The 26,604-nt window shown below is 48.6% G+C and overlaps 1 protein-coding gene across 2 annotated transcripts in view; it reads left to right on the top strand.

Moving 5' to 3' along the window:
- SCAP (SREBF chaperone) overlaps positions 1-26,604 on the top strand; it is a 1,420,607-nt gene that overhangs the window by 174,904 nt on the left and 1,219,099 nt on the right. For both annotated transcript variants that reach the window (XM_069645830.1, XM_069645831.1), the window contains exon 2: positions 19,972-20,195. In XM_069645830.1, coding sequence (XP_069501931.1) covers positions 20,074-20,195 — 122 coding nt within the window. In that variant the 5' untranslated portion in view covers positions 19,972-20,073. The remainder of the gene's footprint in view (positions 1-19,971; positions 20,196-26,604) is intronic.

Genomic DNA, 26,604 nt, shown 5'->3' with positions numbered 1-26,604 from the left:
GTAGAGAAGGACGCGTTGATTAATTTTATGATGAAAGGGGAGAGGTCCCGGGCAGTGTCTTTGATAAGCTGTGCAGGGCACAGATCGCCCTGACTGTTGGAGGGTTTTAGTGACAGGATGATTTTTTCAACTTCAAGTATAGTGACTTTAGAGAATTTGAAGCAAATAATTTCCCTTGAAGTGGGCTTCTCAGGTGATTTGGGGGTGGGAGTGTCATTCAGGGAAGCTTTTTTGCAGGAGATTTTATTTTGTAGAGTGGTGATCTTGTTAGCTAGGTCCTTTTTGATTTTCTGAGCACCAGTTTTTATCTTTGATACAGGTATCCGGAGGTGCAATAGGAGTTTCTACTTCTTTCAGGATGACAAATAGTTCCTTTATGTTAGATTTTGCTTGGTCTATGCGTGAGTCAAAGGAAGATCGTTTGACAAGATAGATTTCTTTTTTGTAGAGGGTTGCTAGTTGAGTTAAAGTTTGTTGGGTGCTGAGGGGTATTTTTTTTCCAAGTGGCTTTGCAATTTCTTTTTCGCTGTCTTAGATTTTTGAGGAATGGTGTATACCATTTGTTCAGATGTGTTTTGGGCTTGCTTGACCTGAGTTTGAGGTGAGCGATTAAATCCAGTGAGGTGGACATGATTTTATTATATTCGTCGACCAGGGTCGCTGGGTCCAGGTTGTCAGGGAGTGTGTTTAGCGTGGGAAGTAGGTTCGGGATGAGTCTTTCCATGGTGATGCTCTTTTTATTTCTCGTGAGAGTCGGTGGGGCTCTGCTGATGGGTGGGGGTGGGGGTGGGGGTCGGTTAGTAGAGTGTGAGCGAAACCAAGTAGAGGTTAGTCCAGGCTAATGGTGAGATGGCAGCTGGGGAGCAGGTGTAAGTGGATCTAGGTCACCTGGCCTAAGCCCCGCCCACCTGGCGCTTTCCTGGTTGCCGCTCCTTTTCACCACTTAGGAAGCCCCGCCCACCTGGTGCCTTCCTGCTTGTTGCTCTTTTCCCTACTTAAGGAGCCCTTCAGCCTCTTTTCCTTTGCAGCTGTGGAGCAGGTGTAAGTGGATCTAGGTCACCTGACCTAAGCACCACCCACCTTCTTAGCCCTGCCTCTTCCTGCCTGCTCTTAACTCTTAGATCAAGGGCGTCTCTCGCTCGGGCGTCCAAAGAAAAGGGCAATTCCTGTTTGGACCTGTTCGGACCAGGCAGATCCAGCGTCCGACCCCCTGCTAAGACAGCAGGTAAGCATGCACCAACATGTGTTTACACCCTCTGTCCCCACAGGCCATCCCCACCCTCTCTGGTCCCCCCGTGTTGTTCCCTCCCCCCCCCTTTCCTGCACACAGGAGTCTATCCTGATACATGCTGGTTTCACCATCACTGACTTGTGGCCAATGCTGGATTTTGCTTTTATGGACTTTATTGATTCACGGTGCGTCACCCTTTCTCAACTCTCATGCTGGACTTCCTTTGCATCTTGTACTCATGGTGGCCCTGAATCATGCTGTTCCCATCTTCACCTTGTATCCTGGCTTGCAACATTATGTGTTACTACTGACTTCTGCAATTGTATTCGCTCTCCTCTCTTGCTTCTCCACTCTTTTTTGACTGCTTACTCTCTGTTCTCTCCTCCTCTCTCCCTTTTCCTATCTCCTCCCCTCCTCTCCTTACTTTCTTCTATGCACTTCCTCTATCTGAATTGTCCCTGGAACTAGTATGATAGCAACCTCGTCTGTCGCTCCCCCATCCCCTTACTGTTCCCCCCGCCTCCCTCCAGCACTATCTGAAACGTTGTCAGGCCTAGTACGATAGTCGCTTGTTTTGCTCCTCCCCTCCATTTCTGCACCCCTCTCCCTCACCTTTTGTTTTCCTCCGGCTCTACCAGAAATGTCGTCGGGCCTAGTACGGTAGTCGCCTGTCTGTTTCCATTTCCTTCCCACTCAACCCCTCCCTTCGTTATCTATGTCTTAGCACTTGCACTATCTGAAATGTCGTCAGGCCGAGTACGATAGTTAATTTCACATCCTTACTGTTCATGGCCTGTAAGAATGTCATTGTATTTTCCCTTGTTCCCTCCCTTGCCTTGAAGCGCTTTGAAACACATTGTGTATAGGCGCTATATAAATAAACTATTATATCATATCATGTCGGTAATATTAGCTATACAGTTGTAGTCAGCCACCCAATCAAGTGTTCTGCCTTTGGCGTGTGTGGGTTCCGTACATCTTTGGGTGAATCCTAAATCGGAGAGGGTACTGAGTATGGAAGAGGCATTTTGGTCTTCTGGGTCATTGTATCCCAGGTTGAAGTCTCCAAGGGTGAGTACTTGGGTGGAACTTTTAAGGTTGCAAGATAATATAGTATTGATATCTTCGTCGAAGGTGCCTATTGGGCCTGGTGGATGATATATCAGGTGTATGTTGAGGGTTTGGGTTGTGGTAAGGGGGACTTTAACAGAGAGTGATTCACATGAGGGGAGATTTATAGTGGTTACCTTTCTCATGGTGAGGTTGCATTTGTGTATAATAGCAATGCCCCCGCCTCTAGAGTTGGGTCGGTCGTGTCTCAAGATAGTGTAATTATCTGGGATGACAAGCATGAGCATTGGACCAGCTGCCGGGTGTAACCAGGTCTCTGTGACGGCTAGGAAGTCTAGGTCTTCTTTGAGAATCAGGTCTGCGATTTCTGTTGCGTGAGCTACTAACGATCTAGCATTGATCAAGGCTCCCTTGATTTGGGGGCTTGTGGAGGTAGTGATAGCGGTTGTGTTTTTGGGTGTGAGGTTCGGGTTCGGGGATGCTTCCGGTTTGAGAGCAGGGGAGCAGGGCCGAGCCCTCATAGTTCTGAGTGGAGGGGACAAAGAGCGGGCAAGGGGTTCGTACATTTTTGCTAATCTGGCTCTAAGTCCTAAGTTCCTGTCAGTGATGGAGCGGGGGAGGCTAGTAGGTGATAGTGACTGTGTGTTCCAAGTATGAGGAGGGGCGTAGCTAGGGGGCTTGGTATTGCTGGTAATCGAATACATATTGTTAGGTAATTGGGGTGGCTTACAAAGGAGTGCTGCAGTCTTTAAGGCGAGCAGGAGGCAGGCGAGCAGGCTTGAGTTCAAGGGCCACATGCTAAGTAGTTTGTATCAGATATTTGGAGGAGAAGGTAGTTAATCTACTATGCGACCAGAGCATAGGCCTTGGCCAGTGTAGAGTTGGACTCTCCCTGGGTCAAGGGGGAAAGGTTTATAGCTGAGGTAAAGTGCAGGTGGCACGTGGGTACTGAGTAGCAAGGTTGGACTAGAAAGCAGAGAGATATCTAAATTCAGGAGACACAGTTTGGCTAAAATGCCATGCAGGTACCATCTAAATTCAAAGGACACAGTTTGACTAAAATATCATGTGGGTGGCATCTAAATTCAAAGGCACAGTTTGGCTACAGTACCACAGTTAGACTAATGAGGTAGCATCTAAATTCAAAAGACACAGTTTGGCTGAAATACCATGTGGGTAACATCTATGTTTAAGAGACACAATTTGGCTAAAGTACCAAGTGGGTAGCATCTAAATTCAAGGACACAGTATAGCTACAGTGCATGCAAAAGGGGGTAACATCTGATATCACGAGGCACAAATTGGCGAAAAGTGCAGTAGGGGTAGTACCTAGATTTGGGGGCACAGTATAGCTACAGTTCGATCGGGTAGTGCCTAGGTTCAAAGCATAATTTGGCTAGAATGAGAGGGAGTATAATGCAATGAATACAGTGCAGGAGCATATTAATGCAAGGTGACACATTTAGGCTGAGAGAATGGTAGTACAGCGCCTGTCGAAGCAATAGCAATAGGGCAAATGAGTAGTCCGGTTGCCAGAGCAAAGCAATTGAGGCAACTGAATGCGCAAGCCAATAGGACATTGAATAAAATATCTAAAGCGAGAAATGCAGAGATATGCAGTACCTGTGATCAAGAGTTCTTTGGCGGTTGGGAAGTTGGAGGGCCAGATGAAGACGTTGGTTGACAAGGGTATGCACGTCCGTAGATAGTGGGAGGTTAGAGTACAGTTACGTTGATGCCATGTATAGGAGGTATGTGGTTACCTTGACCGTTCCTAAGGGTTGGGCAAGACGTGCAGGGGTTCTGGCCGACGGCCTGACGGCAAGTGACAGGCAGGGAGGAAGCCTTTGTTGCTGTGAGCCTTCGTTGTTGGTGGGCCGGCTCAACTCGCCTGACGGCTCGTGGTTGGTGCTCAAGAGCACCAGGAGGGCCAATCAGGGCGCAATTAGGCTCTGATGGAGGCGGATGCACCTCGCATCAATCGGGCGGCCATCTTTAAATTGTCGCAACTCGTGGTGGATAATGCTAGATAGAAATAAATTGGGCAAACGAAGAGAAATGGATAATGCTGGCTGAAATAGATGCATCAGATGTGAATTCGGAGGTGGCAGCTGAAATATGCTGCGATGAGACGGTGTTCCGCCGCACTTTCAGGGAGACGCTTTCACGGAAGCACAATTGTGCTGTGTGGCCAGAAGGCTTGCCTTCGGGCCCAGGATCCTGGGCACTGCTCCTGCAGTGAAGTGGAGCTCCTGCTCCTCGGATGAGGGGGCGAGTTCTGCTGCTCCAGGGCTCGGGACAGGCAGGGAGGAAGCCTTTGTTGCCGTGAGCCTTCGTTGTTGGTGGGCCGGCTCAACTCGCCTGCCAGCTCGTGGTTGGTGCTCAAGAGCACCAGGAGGGCCAATCAGGGCGCAATTAGGCTCTGATGGAGGCGGATGCACCTCGCATCAATCGGGCGGCCATCTTTAAATTGTCGCAACTCGTGGTGGATAATGGTAGATAGAAACAAATTGGGCCAGTGTGGATGGTCGGAGGAGATTGAGTTGCTTGGAGGGGTAGGGGGGCCGGTTATTTTGCACTGTTGGCAAAAAGACAGTGGGGGAGGGTGGGTAGGTGGGACAGTTGTAGGGGGGTGGGTCCTGTTGGGATGGAGGGGTGTATGTATTCTCTGTATGTATGAGAATAATTTAATCTGGACGATATCGGAAGTTACGATGGCATATTACTGTATATGGACAGATGTCACTGTCTAATGTTACCATATGCTGTGTGTTGAAACTTGTTAAATAAAACGACAAACTGGTGTTATCAAAGGGCTGGTTGCTGGTCTCCTCCTGATAGTGTGGTGCTGGGGGCATCTCCTGGGAGTTCTTATGTACTACTAAGGCTGGGATCCTCCTCCCTCCTCCCTCCTCCCCCCTCCCCCTCCCCTCAGATTCTGTCTCCCACTACTGCTCCTTGTACCATGTAGCCTGTCTTCACTGAAAGGTGCTGCACTGACCACCAAGCCGCATCTCAGCCCAACTTCTAACTTAAAACATCTTACTACTATCCCTACGTTCAAATTTGCTCTTAAGCTTCATCTTCTTCGTGGAAGGGTAACTTGCCCTAAGCAGCACATCTTCCCTCCCCCTTTGATTTCTTCCTCTTCCCCCTCTCCCAACTATACATAATTTACATATATTTATTGGAGTTTTATAACCCACTAGCCACACACATAATTGCTTCGTAGCTGTATATTGATCTACTGATCTGTATGTTAATGTCTCATTATCAGTATATATAGTATAACAACTTAGTTTGTCAGTTTGCGCTATCCCTGTTCATATTCGCATTGGAATCTTCTTCTTCCTTCACCTGATCAGTTATCACTCTGGCCTTTTTCAAAGCACCTTACATTGCGATTGCTCCGGTAGCTGTGCAGCTTCTCTGATCTAAGCTCTCATGTTCAATGAAATACATATAGGGAAGTAGAACATACTGCTGGCGTGCTTATGCATACCTTAAATTTTATTGTGAGGGCTGCATGAGCAATTCACTCTTTAACATTATCTGTAGTAATCTCAGGGCTTAACTACTTATCTCGTCAGGATGATCATGTACACTGCTAGCTCTGTGACACTTGTTTCCCTGCCTTGTAATGCTCAGGTCTACTGTTGGCCATTTGGGTGCTTGTCTCCGGGTGTTTTTCTGTACTGCACAAGTTGGAGTGATCTGCTCCAAAGCCATATCACTCTATGAATCAACGTGGTTTTGGGACAGAGTCTAGACTGATTACTCGCATATGCAATATACATACTGCACCATGAGCAGGGCTACCTCTGACTTGTGCTGGGAAGGAGGGACAATTGTCCCCCCACCCCCCCTGCTCTTTTGGATGAGATAGAGGCCTGGATGTGTGCAGTAGGGGGTAGGTGAGGGGGCAGGGGGGCAGGGGAGTAGGTGTCGCTAGGGGCCATAGTGTGGAGAGGGTGGTGTACATTTTCACTCTGGTATACATGGGGAATCACGCACCATCCTGGATAGTAGCAGCCATATTGGAATCAAGGCCTAGGTTTGCGCTGAAGCTAGGGCGGCAAACCAGAGCCACATACTTAGAAATAGTGTATACAGGCGGGAATAGGTTGTAGATTGGGCACAGGTGACAAAGGCCAGATCTGCAGAGATTAATAGACCCTTAATTTTTTCATGTTGCCAACATTTCGGAATTCGCCCTGCAAGGCCACGAGGGGGTTGAGAGCACACTGTTAAAAGTGATCCCACCAGAAGGAGGGCACGAGCCTCCAACCTTTTCCTGTCCCAATAGCATCCAGTCCCAGGGCCCCAGTCCCAAGACCCCCAGTTTTCCAGGATACCAGTCCGTCCCAGACCACCAACCATAAAACTGTTAGACCCCCCCAATTTATCATAGAAGATCTGAAAACGGGGGCCAGTTGCCTTCACCATAGGTCATGTGAATTGTGCTGCGAGGGGCCGGTAGGTATAAAACAAAATAGCTAAAACGAGGGTGGGGAACTTTGGTTGGGTGCCATCGTGTCTGGAATCGAGCTGTAGTTTGTTAGAAGCGATGGCCTAGAAGTATGCTTTTAGCCCATGTCTGCAGTACCAGGTTCACATCAGGTTAGAGATATAGCCAGAATAGTTTTTTCTTTACATAATTGTCAATTAGTTGTATCTTTATGCCTGATGACGTGCAAGGAGGAGCCCACGTGGAAGATGGACAGACGTGGCTGGGACCAATGGCCTGGCCTCCCTATGTATAGGGTCTCGACCAACCAGCCATTTGAATTTGTACACTATGTAACATATGACGTTGTATGCCTTCATAAAGTGTTGTTCGTACTGATTTTGGCAGAACGTTCCGTGGCAGCAGCGTTCTTTGCTGTTGCATTTCTATTTTTGTGGAAATAAAACAGTTTTTCTTGCAAGAGGTGTGCTGGGCCTTTTTCCCAAGTGGGCAGTATTTGTTCTGGTGTGAGCATTGAGGGATTTCTGTACACTTGTCTCTAGTAGTGAACCCAATGACATGCAGTACCTGACTTCATGTGTATTCCTTCCTTAACTGTTTGCATGTTTGTACATATAGGTTGGTTTGGATGCACCTGTTTTTGTTGGCTTACACTTTGTGCATGTTAGCCGCTTGTGTCTACTCGTTTCCCGGCATCAACATAAGCACATATGAAGAACTTGTTCATATCCCCTCAGGGTAGAATTTTTTTCTCTTGTGTGAGCCCACTACTATTCTTTCCAGGCTTTTCTGTGTATTGATCTGCTTTTGGCAAGACCAAGGGCTTTTTTAAAAGCCCCACTGTAGCCTGCAACTCAATTTTAAATATTCTGCCTTGGTAGGTAGTGTCACAACCCTCAGCCCTAATCCCCACTGGCATGCCCACAAGCCAGGTGGAATCAGGGCTCGGATCTTAAATAAGGCCAGACAGCCTTTGTTCAAGCCCTCTTGGGGCCAGTCCTGGCGCCTTTGCCGCCAGGCTCATCAGTTGGAGAGACATCTGCTTGAGGGACAACTTTATTTGGGCCTCCAGTCAACATGGAGGCATCCACATAGCTGGGTTCTCAGAACCAAGCTATGCGGTCTAGTACTTTGGGCGTGGTAGCCTGGGGACTACTTTACCTGGACTACTTTACCGTGGGTATTTAAACCACACCCGAACAAAACCACGCGCTTCACGTTAGTTTGCTCCTAACAACGTGACGCTCACCGTGTTCAGCTTTCTCGCGAACCGACGAATTCCAGACCTGCAGAAAAAACAAAGAAACATCGTTAGCAGCAGCATTTTACCTGCAATCTTCATCCATCTCTGCTCATAGCTCCTGGACATCCTTGCTGGAGGAGTTCACCGCCCGGATCGAGACCTGAGAAAAGGAGAAAGATATCATTAACGGAGGTACCAGAGACATTACAACCATAAAAGCGCTTGGAGACTTACCTGGCTGGTTTCATCTCGACCGGCACTGCTCCGTAAACTTCACCTGCGCTGGGTACTCTCCGCGACCTACGAAAAAGGGGAAACGCAGGTCAGTGAGGACAAGACATCGCTGAGCTACGCAAAGCGCCTACTCACCGCATCATAGCGCTATAGTGCACGATCATTCCCCTGTGAGAACCAGCACATCCCGTTCTCCAAGTGGACAATCCACGCTCCTAAGGGAGAAAGAAAGAGACGTTAGAAAGGCATGCAAGATTTACAACGCCATTTATTGCAATAAGACCTACCTGAAAGACCCTACAGGGGCCGCAGTCAGTGAAGTAACTGGACCGCCAGCGCCCACAAAAGCCAACGCGCCCCTGCCCAGAGAGCAGGACGGAGGGCCCACCGAATCCGGCAACCAGGTGAGAAGAGAACCTGGAGGGGCTGGAAACATAAGGAAGTGGGGGACTAAACTGCTTACCTTAGTCACCTAGTCCTGACATAGTCTTCATTTTCCAGGCAGAATTCCCTCACCGAGACCACAGGGAACCATCAGGAAGGGCATCAGCGACCAGCTGGCTGGGTGTCATCCCCGTGGATACCAGGTGTGCCTAACAGGTAGGCCATAAGGCGCCACAGCAGCTGGACTTACAAATTGCCCTATTTTGTTCCCGGGTGACTCCTTCCACAGACTGAGGGATCAGATGAAGCGTCAACACCTTTAGATGTATGTATGGGTTTTATAAAGCACAAACATAACTGGGACGCCACTGAGCGCAGTATAACGTTCAGGCACCAAAGGGGTTACAAATGGGGTAGTTTGACTTCTGGTGGTGCACTCGCCCCCACAGATTGAGTTTCCTTGCCAATTTGAGTTTTTATTTAAAAAATATATATTTTTGTGTGTGACTGCTTTGTAGGTGATCGAGGTAGCCTTCAACATAATGCCTGCTTGAAGGGGTTGCCAGTGGATTTCCTTGAAAATGTGGGTCATGTAGCCGAATTTTCTTGCTGTTATGAGGGATGTTGCAGCATGCTGGATGCCTTTCAGAGGGGCCAAGTGTTATCTGGGACTCTCACGAGTAGCATGTTGCCCCCATCCATATGGGAGATGACCAGGGCTTGGACAACTGTCCTGAAACTCAAGGCATGGATGAAAGGCTAGACTTTGCAGAAAAGGCTAGCGGTTAGTATGTTGCATGGGCCTTCTTGGCAATGTGTGTTTGAAATGAGCGGTTGGTCTATAATAAAGCCGGGAGATTTAGCACTGGGTGCGATTTGAGACCCAAATCCATCAAGCCTCATGACAGTCTGTCAGTCCAATTCCTGACTTGGGCATGCTTGTTTTGGTTTACTAGAAGAATGACAAATGCGCACCTTAAGCGTTAGCCTACAGACGGTGCTTGGGTCGATGGATATCTTTGATGCAGTTGATCTTTAGGTAAATCTGTGTATCTTCATATTGGTGTATCGTGATGTCTGTATTGGCGAGCAGTTTCCCCACAGTTCCATGTAGAAGTTGAACATGACAGGACAAGATGGGGCCTTGTGGACCTCCACAAGTGACTGGGCACTGCTCGGCTATTTTGGCTGCCATCTGGACAAGTTGGTCCCTGTTGGAGAGGTATGAGTCGAACCACTTCAGGATTTTTCCCTCGAGGACCATGGGCATGGTGAGGATGTTGAGGATGTTGAGGGCCTTATGGTCCACGGTAGCAGAGAGGTCGAAGTTGACCAGTAAGATGGGGTCTCATTTGTCCAGGATATGTAGAAAGAGAACTTCATTGATAACTTGGATGGTGGAAGTGTCTCTTTTGCATCATGGTTGGAAACCAGATTGGGAGTCCTGCAAGAGGCTACAAATTAAAAGTTGCAAGCTACCAGCAAGGCATAAAAAGTCACTCGCACCCTCCATTTTCTACACGCGCACAGCACATGATCTCTTACGTCCAAGAGTTCTTTATCACTTCTTGGTGGCAAGTGCAAATTTGACACCAGCGATTGTGCCGAGTGTCCCTTTTGTGTAATTGGATGGTGACCGTGTTCTCAATCAGGTGTAATTAAACTGTACTGGTCTGGTAGTGTAAGTCTAAGCATATTCCGACCTCTGGTAATGTTTTAATTATTTTTACTTTTTCTATGTACTGAATTAAATATATAGTCTACAAGCGTAAAAGTAATTTGACTAGGTCCTAAAGTTTGTGTAGATAAGTGTCTGTTCATGTGTTTGCGTTTTGGGTCCTGAAAAGGACTATAAATGCTTTTTAACTGTTGTCGGGGGCAGGGGGAGAATTAAGTTCCAAGCTACTACCCAGTAATAAAAAGTTGGATTCGCCACCTTACTTCTATCGACAAGAATCAAATATTACTAGCTAGTGGCAAGTGCACATTTTACACCCTAATGTTCCCTTTTTCTCCTCACCCTTTAGCCATGTAGGTGCTGAGTTTACCTCGGGTTATAGTGCCTCCCCTAGTTTAGCAGCTTGAAGGGTAAGGATATACCTTTGACGATTTACTTTTCCTTTACATACACCTTGTATGTTTTACCGAGGGTACTTATCTGAGGTACACATTACTATGTGTGATTTTAAACGGTATATTTCTCTTTGGTTAATAATGTGTAGAAGATTATTTTGTGTAGTTGATTCTTTTGGGTTATCTGTATGTGGGATGAACTGTACCTATTCACCAACATAACCCCATTCCCATGTGCCTCCTCACGCTTCCGCTCCTTCCAACTCTTGGCCCCCTTACACTGGAACTCCCTACCGCTCTCCATCCGCTCCACCCCCCACCTACTCATCCTTCCGCTCCTCCCTGAAAGCCCTTTTGCTTCACAAACCCCCCGATCCCCCCTTCCCTTCCGCTCTCCCCCTGCCCCCTTTCCCTCCCTCCTTCCCCCTCCCCCTATGATCTGAAAGCCCTTTTGCTTCAATCTCCACCCTGACCTTCCCTTCCCTCTCCCCTCTAACCCTGCCCCCCCTTCCTCTCCCTTCTTCCCCTTCCCCCCTAACCCTGCCCCCCCTTCCTCTCCCTTCTTCCCCTTCCCCCCCTATGACTCCACTGATCACTGAAACCACGTAGGGCACTGTTGGTTACTTGATAACTCTCCTTCCCTCCCCCTTCCTCCCACTCCCCTGACCTCAATACAGACTTGGTTACGCCCATTATCTACCCCCTCTCCTCTCCCCCCACTCTCCCCCTCCTTTTAGCAAATTGTTCTGCAGATTGTTCTAATTACTTGTTTCATGTACATATGCTTCACTTACTATTGTACCTGTTATATTGTAAAGCGCTTTGGCTTAAAGCGCTATATAAACTCAATAAATATAAACATTCCTACCTCCCTTGAGTGAAGCTGCACTGTTCTGCTATAGACCAAACTCTCCTTATTGCTATCTGTCTTTTGATTGGAACCCTGTGTACTCCTAGGATAGATAGTTTCACATTCCCCATCCTACAAGTGTTCAAACATGTCCCTAACTAACTGTGTGTCAAATGTCTTGCTCGAGATCAACGCCTGATATAACTAGAATGTAGAGTAGCAGGAATTCTTTGTAACTTTGTTGGTGCTAAATGATTGCCCTTTCATTGTTGACTTTCTAAACTCATTGGCCAAGTTTTAGCAAACCATCAAACGTTTATTTGTTTATTTTTTATCTTTCCATAGCATTGATGCTTTATAGTATCAAATGTATGGCACACATACAGACAAGAGATATGCATGTGGGACCTCTCACGCGTGCATACCCTTCATTACCCTTCATTGTGCTAGAATGTCTGGTATTTTTTTTTCTCTTCCACTCACTTCACAGCACTTTCTTTGGGCTGCAGCGGGTGAGTGTTGTCCTAACCCCGCTCCCTCCAGGGCCATCCTTCCCATTTCTAGCGCTCCAGTTAGGCCGAAGCCCGTCGCCAAGCCTCTCCTTCTCCCCCTCCCGCTCCCACTTCCAGGTTCCCTCGTACTCCCGCCCGCCCCGCCAGCTGATTGGGCCGCATAGAGACCTGCTGAAGGCCTACCATATCACCTCCTCCCGCATCTTCTTCATGGTTTCCGCCCCTGCCTGCAGACTGACCGTGATTGGTCATAACTGACCCTCCCTGGGCAGCTCTCTGCCCGGCAGCCCCTTCGACTAAGGGCCCCAAGGCAAAGGGTGGCTACCACTGAGGCGGCTCAAGACATGTCTGCAGGTGTCCGCAGGGGTAGTAAGAAGCCAGTAGCCTGCCGTCAACTAGCTCCTACTAACAAGAGTAAGTGTGGCATGGGTGGGGAATGAAGCAGGCACTCCACTCCAGAAAACCCTGTCACTCCTAATCAAAAGTCTACCTAATTGAATACTACAGCTGCATAATCTGGTCAAACCATATCAAGTGTGCCCTAATTGTTTCACATCCAGATAATGTGCCCAAATAGAATTGAGTAAGCCCAAATTGTTTCACTGTGTTTTGCTTCTCATACATATAAAACTTTGACACTCACCTGTCTACCCTATTGACAAAATAATAAAGCTTTGACCGTATGTATATATATGCCTGTAGTGTGCCCTAATAGCGTCACTATATTGAATCTTGCATCTAGACTGAGACAATTTGAATTTAGAATGTGCGCCCAAGCTAGAGTGTGCCCAAATTGTTTCACTGTGGTGAGCTCCACATCTAGATAGTGTGCCCAAGTATCATTGAGTTGTGCCCTAATAGTGTCACTGTGTTGAATCTAGCATCTAGACTGTTACAATTTGAACTTGGAAAGTGCGCTCAAGATCATTGAGGTGAGTGCGCCCTAATAGCGTCACTGCACTGAATCTTACACCTAAACTGTGTTACAATTTAAACTTAGAAAGTGCGCCCAAGATCATTGAATGTGCCAAAATTCTTTCACTATGGTGAGCTTCACATCTAGATAGTGTGCCCAAATTGTGTCTGTGCTGAGTTTCTCATCTAGATTGTTTGCCCAGGTATCATTGAGTGTGCCCTAATAGTGTCATGGATTTAATCTTGCATCTAGACTGTGCTGCAATTTGAGTTTAGAAAGTGTGCCCAAGATCATTGAATGTGCCCAAATTGTTTCACTGTGGCGAGTTCTCATCTCGTTAGTGTTAAAGTTTGAATTTAGAAAGTGCACCCGACAACACCGAGTGTACCCTAGTAACACCACTGTGTTGCACCATAGTAACACCACTGTGTTGAAGCTTCCATTTAGTAGTGTGCCCAACAACATTAGGTGTACCCTGACTGCACTAAAGTTTTACTGTATTGAATTGTGCAGGTATTTATAGGAGTCAAGCGATATTGAGTGCACCCCATTAACTTCACTGTACAGTGAATCCACTGTATCAAACTCCACCTCTTGATTTTACAACCAAGTCTTAACTCCGCCCGCACCACGCCATGAGTCCATCCTGCCCAGCTAGGTCCAGGGTAAGAGCCTCACTCTGGCGTGCCTCCCTCCCCTTAATTCCTTCCCCCTCCCACCCCAAACCATCCCACCCTCCACCTCGCTCTCACCCCACCCCCTATCCAACTCTCACACTCAAGCCAGAGGAGCCCTCCCCTCCCATCCCACCCTCCACCACGCTCTCATCCCACCCCCTATCTAACCCTCAAGCCGAGGAGCCCAAAGGCGCGTCACCCATCCTAAGACTCCTGTTCCTCCCATCCCTTCCACACACCCACCCACCCCCAGCACAACTTCCCCACCAATGAACCACCCACCTAGACCCACCCCGTCCCACCACCACCCCTTGCCCTTTCCTCCCATCAACTCCCACTAACATCCCCTACCGACCACATCACTTCCCCTCTCTAAGAACTGCACGTCTCGCCCTGGCAAGAACAGTGGCTGCATCTCCATCGCCCTCCGACCCCCCCCCACCCTCTCACAAATACGAACTGCAAAAAAATACCTGGAAAGAAGAAAACAGGGCTGGTCTCCTTCAATCTCCCTCTACTCCTCAACCCTCCTGCCTTGACCCACCCCCTCAATCTCTCACCCCCCAATCTCTCACCCCCCCACTGTCACCACCCACCCCCTCTCTCACCCTGCTGCCAACCACTCTCCCTTGAATTCTTGCCAACCACACCTAGAACCCCTAACCCCATGCGCTTCACCCTCGAAAACGTCTGCCCAACTGACCACCCACCCACGCACACACACCCTTCCAACCCCATACTCCCCGCACCCACCCCCTTCTCCGCCCGCCTACTCTTCCCAACCACCATCGACCGGTCCGCTTCGGTCACCTCCCAGATCTTGCTCACACCCCACCACCCCCCCTCCTACCCCTGACACCCCCCCGCCACCCTCCCCAGCCACTCACCCACTCCACCCCACCACCACCCCTACAACCTCCTCAACAACCCTCTGTTCCGAAATATGATGCATCCTTTTTAATGCCTGCTCTGTAGCAAAAAACAGACACAGCATCTTTGACCTCCTCGCCTCAGACAATCCAGACCTAGTCTTTATCACGGAAACCTGGTTCTCCGATGACTTTGTCCCTATTGCCCATGAAGCCTTTCCCCAGACTACTCCCTCATTCCACTCAACCAACCCTCTAGAGGAGGTGGAGTAGCAATCGTTTTCAAGTCATACTTTTCTGCCTCAATCATCGACTGCCAGACAATCAACCCTTCCTGCGAATCGCTTCTCGTCAAACTATCCCTCCCCCCGATGTTCTCCCACAGCTTCCTAATCATCTACAGACCCCCTGGCTATGACAGACATTTCTCAAGCAACCTCTGCGATTCGATAACCACTTCCAAATAAACCATCTCGCCCTCACTCTTCTAGGGGACTTCAATATCTGGCTTGACATTCCCACCAACCCTATGACCCACTCACTGGTCGAGTGCCTAGAAGCGCTTAACCTTCTCCTTCACATGAACGGCCCAACTCACTCTAAAGGACACACCCTTGATCCCATCTTTAGCTCCCACAACCAGATACATGTAACCTCCCCCTGTACCTATCATCTGGTCTGATCACTTCATTGTGCCTTTCACCATTCGCTGGTCCGCTCGCCCCCATCCCCATACTTGAACCAGAATTCCCCCAATCAACGCAAATGCTGGAAGAAACTAAAGATCCTCCCTGACCTAGCCGAAGCCCTGCTTCAAACTCCTCCCTCAACCATCCCACGTAATGAACCCTTAACCATCGACTCCTTTTGACTCCTGGCTCAATATCTCACTAATCCCGCTCACCCCCAGTTCCCAATCCTCTGCTCGCCGTGGCCCTTATCCCAGATGGTTTACACCAGAACTGAAGAATGCAAAACAACTGTATAAATCCCTCGAACGCAAATGGTGAAAAGATGAAAACAACCTGAGTAGATCCACCCTGGCCCGGCACCATCGCCACTACAAAGCTGAAATCCGAAAAGCAAAAAAAGTCCACTACAATTCTCGAAAACCTGTACCTCCACCCAATCCACCCCATCTCAATCACTCTACGACTTGCTCTCTCTCTCTCCACTTCTACACCACTGCTCTCGGCAGAACAACTTCTCTTAACAACAAACTGGCCCTCCTGTCCCCGCCTCATAATCCATCCGCCCTACCAGTCACCCCCCCAACCCCCCGCCTGCCACGGCAAGAACAACCCAACCCACCTTTGACTTGTTCACACCAATACCGAGAGACGAATTTCTCAACCTTCTCTCTGCTCGGAAACCATCTGGCTCCCCCCTTGACACCTGCCCAGCCTCAATCTTCAAAGAAATATTCTCATCCACCTGCGCAGGAGAGTACGCAAGAACCATCCTAAACGACTCCCTCACCGCAGGAATCTTCTCCGGCGCCTTCAAAACTGCACGTCAAACCTCTTCTAAAAAAACCTTCCCTCAACCCCAAAAACGACTGCCCCATCTCAAACACCAGGTTCCTTGCTAAACTCATCGATCGAACCGCATACTCCCTACTAAATGCCTTGGTCGAACCCAACAACCTCCTAGACCCGGCACAATCAGGTTTCCGACCACGACACGGAACCAAAACCACTCTGACCTCAATCTGGGACGATCTTAAGATCGCTGCGGACTCTGCGGGATGCGCTGCACTAATCCTTCTAGACCTCTCTGCCGCCTTTGACACAATCAACCACTTTTTCTTTTTTGCATTTTTAAAGCGCTCACACAGCCCGCGGGCATCGAGGCGCTGTTACAGAGATTGTTTGTTTACTTAATACTCCTTGACCACCTCCACTCCCTAGGAATCTATGGAAACGCTCTCAAATGGATAGCGTCCTTCCTCAACAATAGGAAACAAATTACCTTCTTCTCCACCTTTGCCATCGCCGCCTGACCAGTCAATACCGGAGTTCCACAAGGAGCATGCCTATCAGCCCTCCTGTTCAACCTCTATGTCCATCCTCCTGGGAATAATCCGCCCACACACTATCCTGTGCTATAACTACGCCGATGACGCCCAAATAATCCTAAAACACCTCGAATCAAACTCCAACTGTAAGCCCGACCTCGCAGCCTGCCTCCTTGACATTGATCGTTGGTTGACTATAAACCACCTCCTCCTAAACCCCACTAAAACCGAAATCATGGTGTGCAGCAACACCAAGCTTCTCCCCCACCCTTTACCTTGGCCCACATACATGGGCAATCCACCCACCACCTCGACCACAGTAAAAAACCTTGGATGCATCCTCGACTCTGACCTAACCCTCTTTCGCCAAATCAACAACGTCTCTAAGTCATGCCACTACCACCTCAAAATTCTTAGACGCATTTTTCCATACCTCTCCTTTCCGAACAGGCTTGCCGCTGTCCAATCTATTGTAATGTCGAGACTGGACTATGCCAACTCTCTCTTGTGGTCCGAGCATACCACCTCATTAAATTACAAATAGCACAAAACGCTGCAGCCAAAATGCTTCTAGCACTTGGCCCAAGAGACCACACCTCTCCAGCTCTCAGAACTCTCCACTGGCACGAAGGGGGGCCTTTCAAAACCCTATCCATCAACCACCGAGCAGGGCACAAAACCGGCCCTTTATACCTACAGGACAAGCTTAAACCCTACCACCCTCCGCGCACTCTAAGATCAAGCTCCGCCCTCATTTTAGTGATACCAAACACCAACTCAGTCAGGTCAGGAGGGCCTTGTTCTCAGCCTTGGCCCCCACTCTATGGAACTTGCTTCCACCCCACATCCGACACACAGAAGACTACCTGTCATCCTGAACATTTCTGAAAACATGGCTCTTCCCATAAGGAATCGACGCATAGAGCAAATGGAATGTATAGTCACAGTAAACAAATTCAGGGTTGTTCGAACAAAGAAAATAAAAGAGCAAATGGAGGGTTGTTCGAACAAAGAAAATAAAAGAGCAAATGAGTCGATGGAACGGATAGAATGACTAAAACGGATGGAGAGAGTGAAACGGATAGTGTGAGTGGAATGGATGGAACGGCTGGAACCGTTGGAGCGATCGAAATGGACCGAGTGGATGGACCGTATGGAACGGACGGAACGTATGGAGTGGACGGAACGTTTGGAGTGGACGAACGGACGGAACGTATGGAGTGGATGGAACTGACCAAGCAAAAGTCTTGGATGGAGTAGATGGTGCGGATGACACAGACGGCGTGGATGTCACGGATCTGGAGGATGCTACGGTTGGTGCAGACGTTGCAGACGGTGTGGATGTTACGGCGGATGGTACATATCTGTATCTCCTATATATGCTATGTACCTGTATCCCCATATTTATCTGTATCCCTGTTTACCCCTATCCATCCTGTCGCTTTATATACGTATGCCGCTATGTACACCCCGCTGTCTTGCTCACGTGCCTGGTCTCAGGTGCATTACTGATAACCACCTTCTCACACTACTACTCTTACTCTCTCCTATACACCATCATTCAACTAGAACATAGCTAAACCATGATAATTCGGCCTAGTTGTTTACATACGAACATGACCCCACAAACCCCTCATCACCCTAATAAAACACAGCTAGCTGAGCACATTCCGGCTAGCTTGGGCCTTCCTCAGGCCTAACGCAGCCAGAACTCAGTGTGGGCCTCCACCCTCCAGACTGAACACATCCAACTGATTTCTTCAGCACCACACCTACCGCTAAGAAGCAGCTATCATGCAACAACCACACCAGCTGCACACATATCCGGTGCGCCCACGCACCATACGACACTCCCTCTCTCTACTGACTTGAACTACGGTTCCCGAGGGCATTCAACCTACCAGCGCTTTGAGGTCATACCAATGTTATAGAAGGTACTATATAAATGCCAAGTAACATAACATAATTTGGGTATGCAGCTGTTCCTGGGAGCAGGGAGGAGGACAGGAAGTCCCTGCAATACTCAGAGCGGGGTGAGAACCTTATGAGCGCTTAGCAGAGTAAAAGCCAGCCATCCCCAGCAAGGTGAGAGAGATACAAAACCCCACTGCATTATTAGAAACAAAGGACCCTTTGTAGGGTGAAAGCCAAACGACCCTAAAACAAGGTAAGAGATGCACAAACCCAAGCCTGAGCGAAAGAATCCACACTGAGTCAAGGACTCACCATCCCAATGTCAAAGTCAGACTGCTATCCGCGAAAACCTGAAAATCATGAAATAACTTGTTAGAACTTTTAACTATCCAGCCAGAGCAAGGCCTGGAAGCTTATAGACAGACAATTGGGTGGGGGTCAGAAGCCAGCCCCCAATTCAACCATTGAGGGAACAACACTATGGAAGACCTGCTGTGGTCAATTTTGTCATCCTTTTTGTAATAGTCATTGGGTCAGCACTTAGATTAGAGTTGGGACAGAGTACTGTGTTATGTTTGTAGGACAAGCACCAGTTATTCTTCTTTCTTTTTAGAATGGGCAAGATCCATGTTAGAACTAGTGTTGGACCAGGCCTGCTTAAGCTCAATAAAACCGAAGTGTTTAACCATGACCTCCTTGTCCGCCTCCTGAGTCTGACCTGAGTAGCAACGAGCTCAGGAACACTAGTTTCCTCCTCCTCCAGAAAATGGTTGGTCCTGTTGGCAAAACATCAGGAATATGCCTCAGCACATCAATGGGAAATAGGAGCATGTTATTCAAGGACCAGAAGCACACCCCCCACAACACAAACAAGCACCAGTAGCCAACACAGACTCTGTGCCACAAAGTATTACTCAGCAACACGTGAATTGTGAGGTAAGGAGGTGGTCCCTCACCAATATTGAGTCTAATATTGGTTTCTTTGGAGTCTTCAGTGAATTTGTTTTCTTGCCACAAAAGTTTTTTGTTCACAGATATCAGTTCCATCCCTTTGTACGCAGTATCACATAAGTAGCTCTGCAGGTAGGTTGTTGGCTAGGAGGTAAGCCATTTCAAGAGAAGCTGACATGTTGGCAGGCAACCCTCTGGCATTCCCACTTTCTCTTTCCCATTGTAATTTCTAGTATGCTGGACCCTTGTCTTAATGTTGGGAAAATGACGGATGCTGACAAATGGAGTACTGGAATTATAGGTCTGCATTACTGTCCCTCTGAATTGTTGCGTCAAATGCAAGTTGTGACGTTCCACACATGAGTAGTTCATCTGGTTTTTGTTAAGCTATTTTGTTACTAAATGTATACCTACTAGAACGAAAAGGAAAACATATGTCTAAACTGCTTGCAGCAACTGTGGGACAATTGCATTCACCTATCTCCACCCCTTTGTCCCTGATATCTGAATCTGCTTCTTCCTCCACAAACTCTCTCTCTCTCTCTCTCTCTCCCATTACAGGTTTCTGACCTCATGATGTCTGGCAGAGGAACCAGCAATGGCTTGCCCCCTCTAACCTCTTGACATCCCGTGATGGCGGGCAGGTGACGGCAGCCCAGGAGGATGAGCCTGACTGACAAGCTGCGCGACAGGATATCGCGGGCTTTCTACAACCATGGTCTGTTCTGCGCTTCCTACCCAATTCCTATCATCCTCTTCACAGCACTCTGCATACTTGCCTGCTGGTAAGAATTTTGAGAATGTGGTGACTATCATCTTTACCTTTCACCTCACCTCCAATACTAACCATACCCCATCCAGTTATCCATTTCACACTGCTTCATAATCTGATTCTACTGGTAAGTCTCTAAAGAGTGGTTAAACCTTGGATGACTGTACTCTTAACCATACTCCTAACTATACTGGTAAGCCTACCTCACTGTTACGCCTCCTTCAACCCCACCCTTTACCCTTCCCTTAACCCCACACCTAATCAATCCTCATCCTGTTCATAGAGCTATGCATATATGGCTACTGCAAAGTACTTGCTTGCCTTTTCCATTTCCTGCAGATTCATGGGGTGTCCTGGCTGTATTAAAGCTACAGGCACCTTCTTTGCACAGTAAATCTAGAAGTTCTAAATATGAATCCCAGCCATGTATAAGTGCTGCTGACTTTGTCCTTTATATGTCTGCTGACTCCACGTACATCAGACTTCTTTTTCCATTGCTTGTGGCTGCAGGAGGCCAGGCGTGCACACGTCGGAGTAGTGTGAAGCAGGGAAAAGCACCCAATACGACGTGGCAAGCACTACAACTACTAGAGGGTGCTATTAGTGTGTGTGCATGCGAGTGCAGGGGACTGTTAAAGGGAGCTTGCGCCCAGTCACAGGTGCTTGTGATTCTTTCCTGTTGCATGTGTGAGTTGGCGTGCAGGGCTGAAAAGAAGTGAATCTGGGCTCGGCGGTGAAAGAGTCTTGGCAAGGGTCTGGGCCATGGTGGTGACTAAGAAGAAGGATTTCTGCAACAAACGGTTTAAGGCAAACTCAACTCCCGCCTCTGAGCTTGCACCCGTTTTCAGAGGCCACAGATAAGTGCCTCTGAATTTGTTATTCGTGTGAGGTAGCATGAGTGCAGAAGAACGTGAAGTGTCCATTTGTTTGTTTCAGTGATTGGAGATCAGCCATGCTGTTTCAATGAAAGGACATATGTGGTGTAAGGAAGGCATGGTATCGAACAGTAAGACAGACACAAGTTATCACAGTTCAAGGGTATTTATTGAACTTCAATTGGGTTTGAAAAACGCCTATCTAGTCCTAAATCTAAAGATGGGAGCAAGGTACCACCATCAAATAATAACGCAGTCCTAGTCGAGTCTGTCAAAATAAAAGGGCCTATACTAATAAACCTATTGCCAATCCTTACTTCTAAATACAAATAGTGTGGGGAACAATGTTATGCAAAATAAAAAGTGTTCAAGAATTGATATGCCAGGATGTTTAACCCGTTGGCTTCTCTTCCCCAAGTTTTCAGCACGGGACAAGGCAGCACACTCAAGCTTAGCACACTCTGTCTTCTCTAGCACGAGGATGTAGTTCAAAACCTTAGCATCAGGGCCTTCTATGCCAAATTCTCTTTGTCATTCAAAGTTTCTTATTTCAGAGGGCCTGATGCGACAAACATTAAAGTTCCTTTCTTCTTAGGATTTCACAGGTGCACAATTTCTCAGTGATTCACCTCGGGGCCCCCCTCTGCCAGGCTCAGACCCACTTTGACACAAAATCTTCAATTGGTCTCCCTCTGCCGGGTTCAGACCAAATTTCTCTACTTCATCGAAATTGAGTCGCAGGGAAACTTTGATTCACAATTACTCGTTCTCTTCTTGACCTTTTTGTTCACTTTTCACTTTTGCCACCTCTCAGCTGGCTACCTTCGAGAGACCTTCAATTAAGCACCCATGCTGTGCCGGCCCACTCTGACAAGGGTATTGTATCTTATTTTTATAGTTCAGTCACTCATCAGCAGTTCTTATTTGCGTCTCTTATCACATACATTTTAACAATGTTCATTCCAGCGCTCGCCTTACAATGTTGCCGCTTGCAACCTTGGCTTCAACACAGACCGGTCTTGTATCGGTCTCCCCAACTCATTGGCTGTGTTGATTTCACTGACGCTGCTTTGTTCTTGGAGCCAAGGACTGTACCACAGTGGCTGGTGATTCTCCTCGCCTTGATTATTGATGCGTGAGGGCCCGGGGATCTCTGACACACAATGCAGAATTCTTCAGCATGGTTTCCTGGTGTTAAGCTTTCTATTCTTGCGAGTTCAGGAAAGTAACGGTTCCTTGTCGAAAATGCCAAGGGAACTTCCCTCCTTGTGATCCCCTTCTATTTTGCCGTCTTTCTTCTCTCGTTTTCGAAACTGCTGTTTCCTTGTGTGCTTTGCCTCACTCACAGTGTGCTCTCGTGCTCCACCGTTTATCCGTGTGGGGAAGCTTAATGGAAGTCAGGTGTGTGCGCGATGGTCAGTAATTGCCTGACCTCTCCTGACCATTGTATTGGGACACGTCAGGTATACGGCTCCAGTGTTAGTCTGTTTTCTCTCATAGCGGATTGTCTGTGAGAAAGTGTTTGTGTTGTGGAAGGGGGTGGGGGGTAGAGTTCCTAAATATCCTACCTGGCAGGATGGGGTAAAGATGTTATAGGGAAGGGGATACTGCGTCTCACCATCCGGTGTCCCCTCCTACTCCCTGAAGACCCCTCACCCAGGTGATCCTCCCGAACTAGTCCACCTCCAGGAACTGGATCCAAAAGTGATGGCCGTGTCCTGGCCACCTGGATGACAGACCCCCGGGTACTAGTCGGTGAGACACCGTCTGGTTTCTCACAGCGGACACACGTGAAATAGCACAAATGAACTGCCATGAATCCAAGTGTAAATGCAACACATGAGGGGCAAGTTGATCATTGTTGTGTGACACACTAGGGGCATGCTAATAATTATGCGATACATGAGGGACATGTTAATACTATAGTTATGTGAACAGTCGAGTCATGAATCCAGTGAATCAGAGTGGTGTGGAGTTTGAATATTTGAGAAGCCAATATGTTATGATTTGCACATTCAATGTGTTTGTGGGTGGAGTCAGGAATCGGTATATGTTGTATATCTGATGACACTGTTTCATGACTACAATGTCAGCAAAGTACTTCAAGGATTGTCATTAGGTGTAGTGTGCTATGGAGCATGGTATGATATGGAATGTATCAAAGTGCAGCATAGCAGTGCATTGAAGCCAGAATCTTCAACGATGGAGCTAGGTTTCAAATGTTTATTATAAAAATATTTACAAAGGTCAATTGGGCTCCAAGTCTATGGGTAGAGCCTGTATCCTTTCCCTATTCCTGAAGGGGGCTCCCAACTCTGTAGTCCAGGCTCCCTACTCGTCAGGACTGTTTACCAATACCGCTTTATTACAGTCAGTCTACCCTTTCTGTCTAAGGTGGCCCTAATATAGGGGGGCCTAAACGCTGTAGCCTTTTCAATCTAACTCCCTCAGCAACTTTCTGAGGGAGCAGGAAGTATGATCATCCTGGCCTGCCTTTGCTTCTGATGACGGTCACTCAACATTTTCTTCACTCTCCTCTCTACTCTTTACATCATACTCCTACTTCCCGTCCCCTTTCCTCCATACTTGTGGGACATTCTGTCCTTCGGGACGGGACCGGAGCACTTTTAATAGCATCTGGGTTTCGCAAGGGCGTATCCCCACTCTCTTTGCTTGGAGTGCTTAGGCCCGGAAAACCGTTGGGACTCGTGCTTCTACTGCGACTCCCTCTCCGTCCGAGCACTCCAGTGTTGGCTTGTCAGGTGGGGGGAGGTGTTTCAACGCATTCCTCCACCACATTTACAGCAGTTCATTGAAGAAAAAAGGAAATGGGGGGTAAATTCGTTCCTTTTCAGGGATCCCCGGCCGGGGGACTCCATCCCAGGGACTTCTGGGTCCGGGAGGCACTCGAGTGGTCCTGTTACCAGGGATCTCCCTGAGGTGTCTCGAAAGGGATCTAAAAAGTGCACCGCAGCTTCCTCCGAGGTCCCCTGCAAAGAGGCTACTAAAACCGGATCATCATCCGAGGTTCCCCTTTTAGGGACTAAAGGTGGACCCAGTCCTTCTGGGCTCTTGTCACCGGGGTCAGCCTAGAGGTATTCACATCTGGAGCTAAGTTCACTGAGTCTCGGCTCGAGGTCTTTTTCAAGGTGACTAGAGGTACCAGGGTTACTCCCAAGGTTCCCCTCCTTGGGGCTATTTCTAACACCGACAGGATTGAGGGGCCCCCTTTGGGGGCTCTGGCATCGGGGGGGGTGACTCTAGGCCTTCCCACACTCAGACCTGTGGTAGAACCAATCCTGCTTAGGGGGCAAAGAAGCCGATCAAGCACCATAAGTCTTCCAGTACCCGCTCTGCCGAGGTTCCCTCATTTGGGGCAAGTCTGTCAGCAGTCCGTAGGGTGTCCCTGAAACACTCTAGATCTGCTAGCATCGGCTCTGCTGAGGTTCCTTGTCACAAGGCTAAAATAGAACATAAGACCCCAGCCTCCCTTGAGGTGACCATGGCCTCACTTACAACTGTGACACAGTTCACCTCAGGCATTGACTAAATGGCGGGCCAAGGCCCATGGCACCCATTGTAATTACCTCTTACACCAACGTTCCCCACGCCTGGTGCTGAGGGACCCGTTTTTGGGGCAGAGCAACTTTTTCCACGTTTTGTGGACAATAAGAATCCGTTCTGCCCTCCAACAATATATTGGCGTGCTGGGACTCCACTGCTGCATCCATCTCACTCACTCGCCTTTGATCTACGTAGATCCAGTTGGTGAGGGACCATTCTGGCAACCATCCTCTTTGCGATCCTGGGGGTATGCCCCTTCCGAGCGGCCTCTGCCCACTCCAGCGTCTAGACCGTAGTCTGAGGATGCGTTTTTTGGCAAGTTTCAGAAGCTTATGCATTCTGATCCCATGAAAGCGTACTTTAAGGATTTGTTTAAGGAAATGTATCCTAGTCTGCCTGAACCGGACCCTGCTACGGCACTCCCTATGGAGGTCCCGGTAGTGCCACCTCCACCACCCCTTCCGGTGGGACCTCCTCCCCCACTGCCTCCTCTGACTCAACTTTCCCCTGTGGAAAAGGTTCTGGTTGCCCTGCCAGCCATGCCCTCTGGGCCTGAGGCACCACGTGCAGTGAATCAAACTTCTGCTCCCGCCTCACTGGATGAGGACAAGGCGGACCAGGCGGACCAGGATGGCGATGACCCGCCGCACTCTATTAGAGCCTTTCCCGACTGGGTGCTGGACATGATGGCACTGCTAGACATCCCAATTCCCAAGCCCCCCCCCCCCCTCCACAAGAGGGGGTATTTTTGGGAGCCTTTATTCTGTCGACGCAGGAGCGTACCGGACAGTTTCTTCAAAAGGACGTCCTGGCCGAGGCCCCTAAGTTCTGGGAAAAAAACTCATTCCGGGCAGCACCTGAACAAGAAAATGGACGCTCGCTACAAGCTTCAGGTGTCAGAGGACATATCCTTGTCGGCATGTCCGCTCCCCTCTTCAACGGTGTTGGCAGTGTATGCTCCAGTCGAAGCTGGCCTCTTCATCCTCCACTGCCGCGTCTCAGATCCTTTCCAAAGAGGACAAGCTACTTGGCGCTGTTGGGGGAAAAACGCAGTTTCCAATTCGGCTCTTCAGCTTCATCAGGCTAATACTGAGCTTATACTGGCGGCTGCCAATGTCAAACTGTGGAGAGGGGTAGCAGAGTTTCAGGATTGTATTCCTCCTGATAGGCTCGAAGACATCAAGGGCGGCTTATCTGACGCCAAGGTTCTGGTGCAGGATCTACTTGAGGCTGCGTCCCATCACGTAGACACTTCGGCTCGAGGTCTGATGGTCGGAGTTGATATCTCCCGGCAAGAGTTGCTGTATGCTATGAAGTTTTCGAACAATGTTCAAGACAAGGTGCGTGATCTCCCCTTCGACGTCAAGGAACTGTTCCACTCTACCACCGATGAGGAACTTGCGAAGACCAAGGCAAGCACTCAACTGCTAAGTCTCTATCGGTCCTTGCAAAAACTCAAGCAAAGGTCCCTTACACTCAAAGGTCGGGCCTCAAACGAGGTCCGTCTCTGGGTTCAGAGGATTTCAGGACCACCATGCGCGGCAAACAGATGCTCCAGCTGGTGTCCCCCTCCGTAAACAGCAGCGGCAAGGTGGCCGGTTTTTCTCTTGGCCAACAGCCTCCTCTTCAGCAACAGGTGGTCTCTCCGCTGATAAAACATCTAAATATTTTTCATCGGTCTCACAAGATTCCGTTGGGAGGATGAATTTCGTTGTCTCTGTAGGTGTGGCAGACCATCACAGAAGACAGCTGGGTTTTGTCTGTCATCCGGGCGGGCTTCTGCTTACCCCACCCTCTCAGTCTCCTTTCCAGCAGACTGGATCACCCTCCCTCAAAGCCGAGTTACAGAAACATCTAGACCTCAGAGCAGTGGCGCATGTTCCCTTGAGGGAGCAAGGTGAGCGCTATTGGTCACATCTTTTTACAGTGCCGAAACCCAACCAGGCTGGCTTGTGCACTATCCTCGACCTATCCCAGTTTAAT

Source organism: Ambystoma mexicanum, chromosome 2p (genome assembly GCF_040938575.1).
Source record: "Ambystoma mexicanum isolate Mex_15411 chromosome 2p, UKY_AmexF1_1, whole genome shotgun sequence".
Taxonomy (NCBI): domain Eukaryota; kingdom Metazoa; phylum Chordata; class Amphibia; order Caudata; family Ambystomatidae; genus Ambystoma; species Ambystoma mexicanum.
Note: the sequence above shows the minus strand (reverse complement) of the source record. Positions and strands in the feature narration are given on the sequence as shown.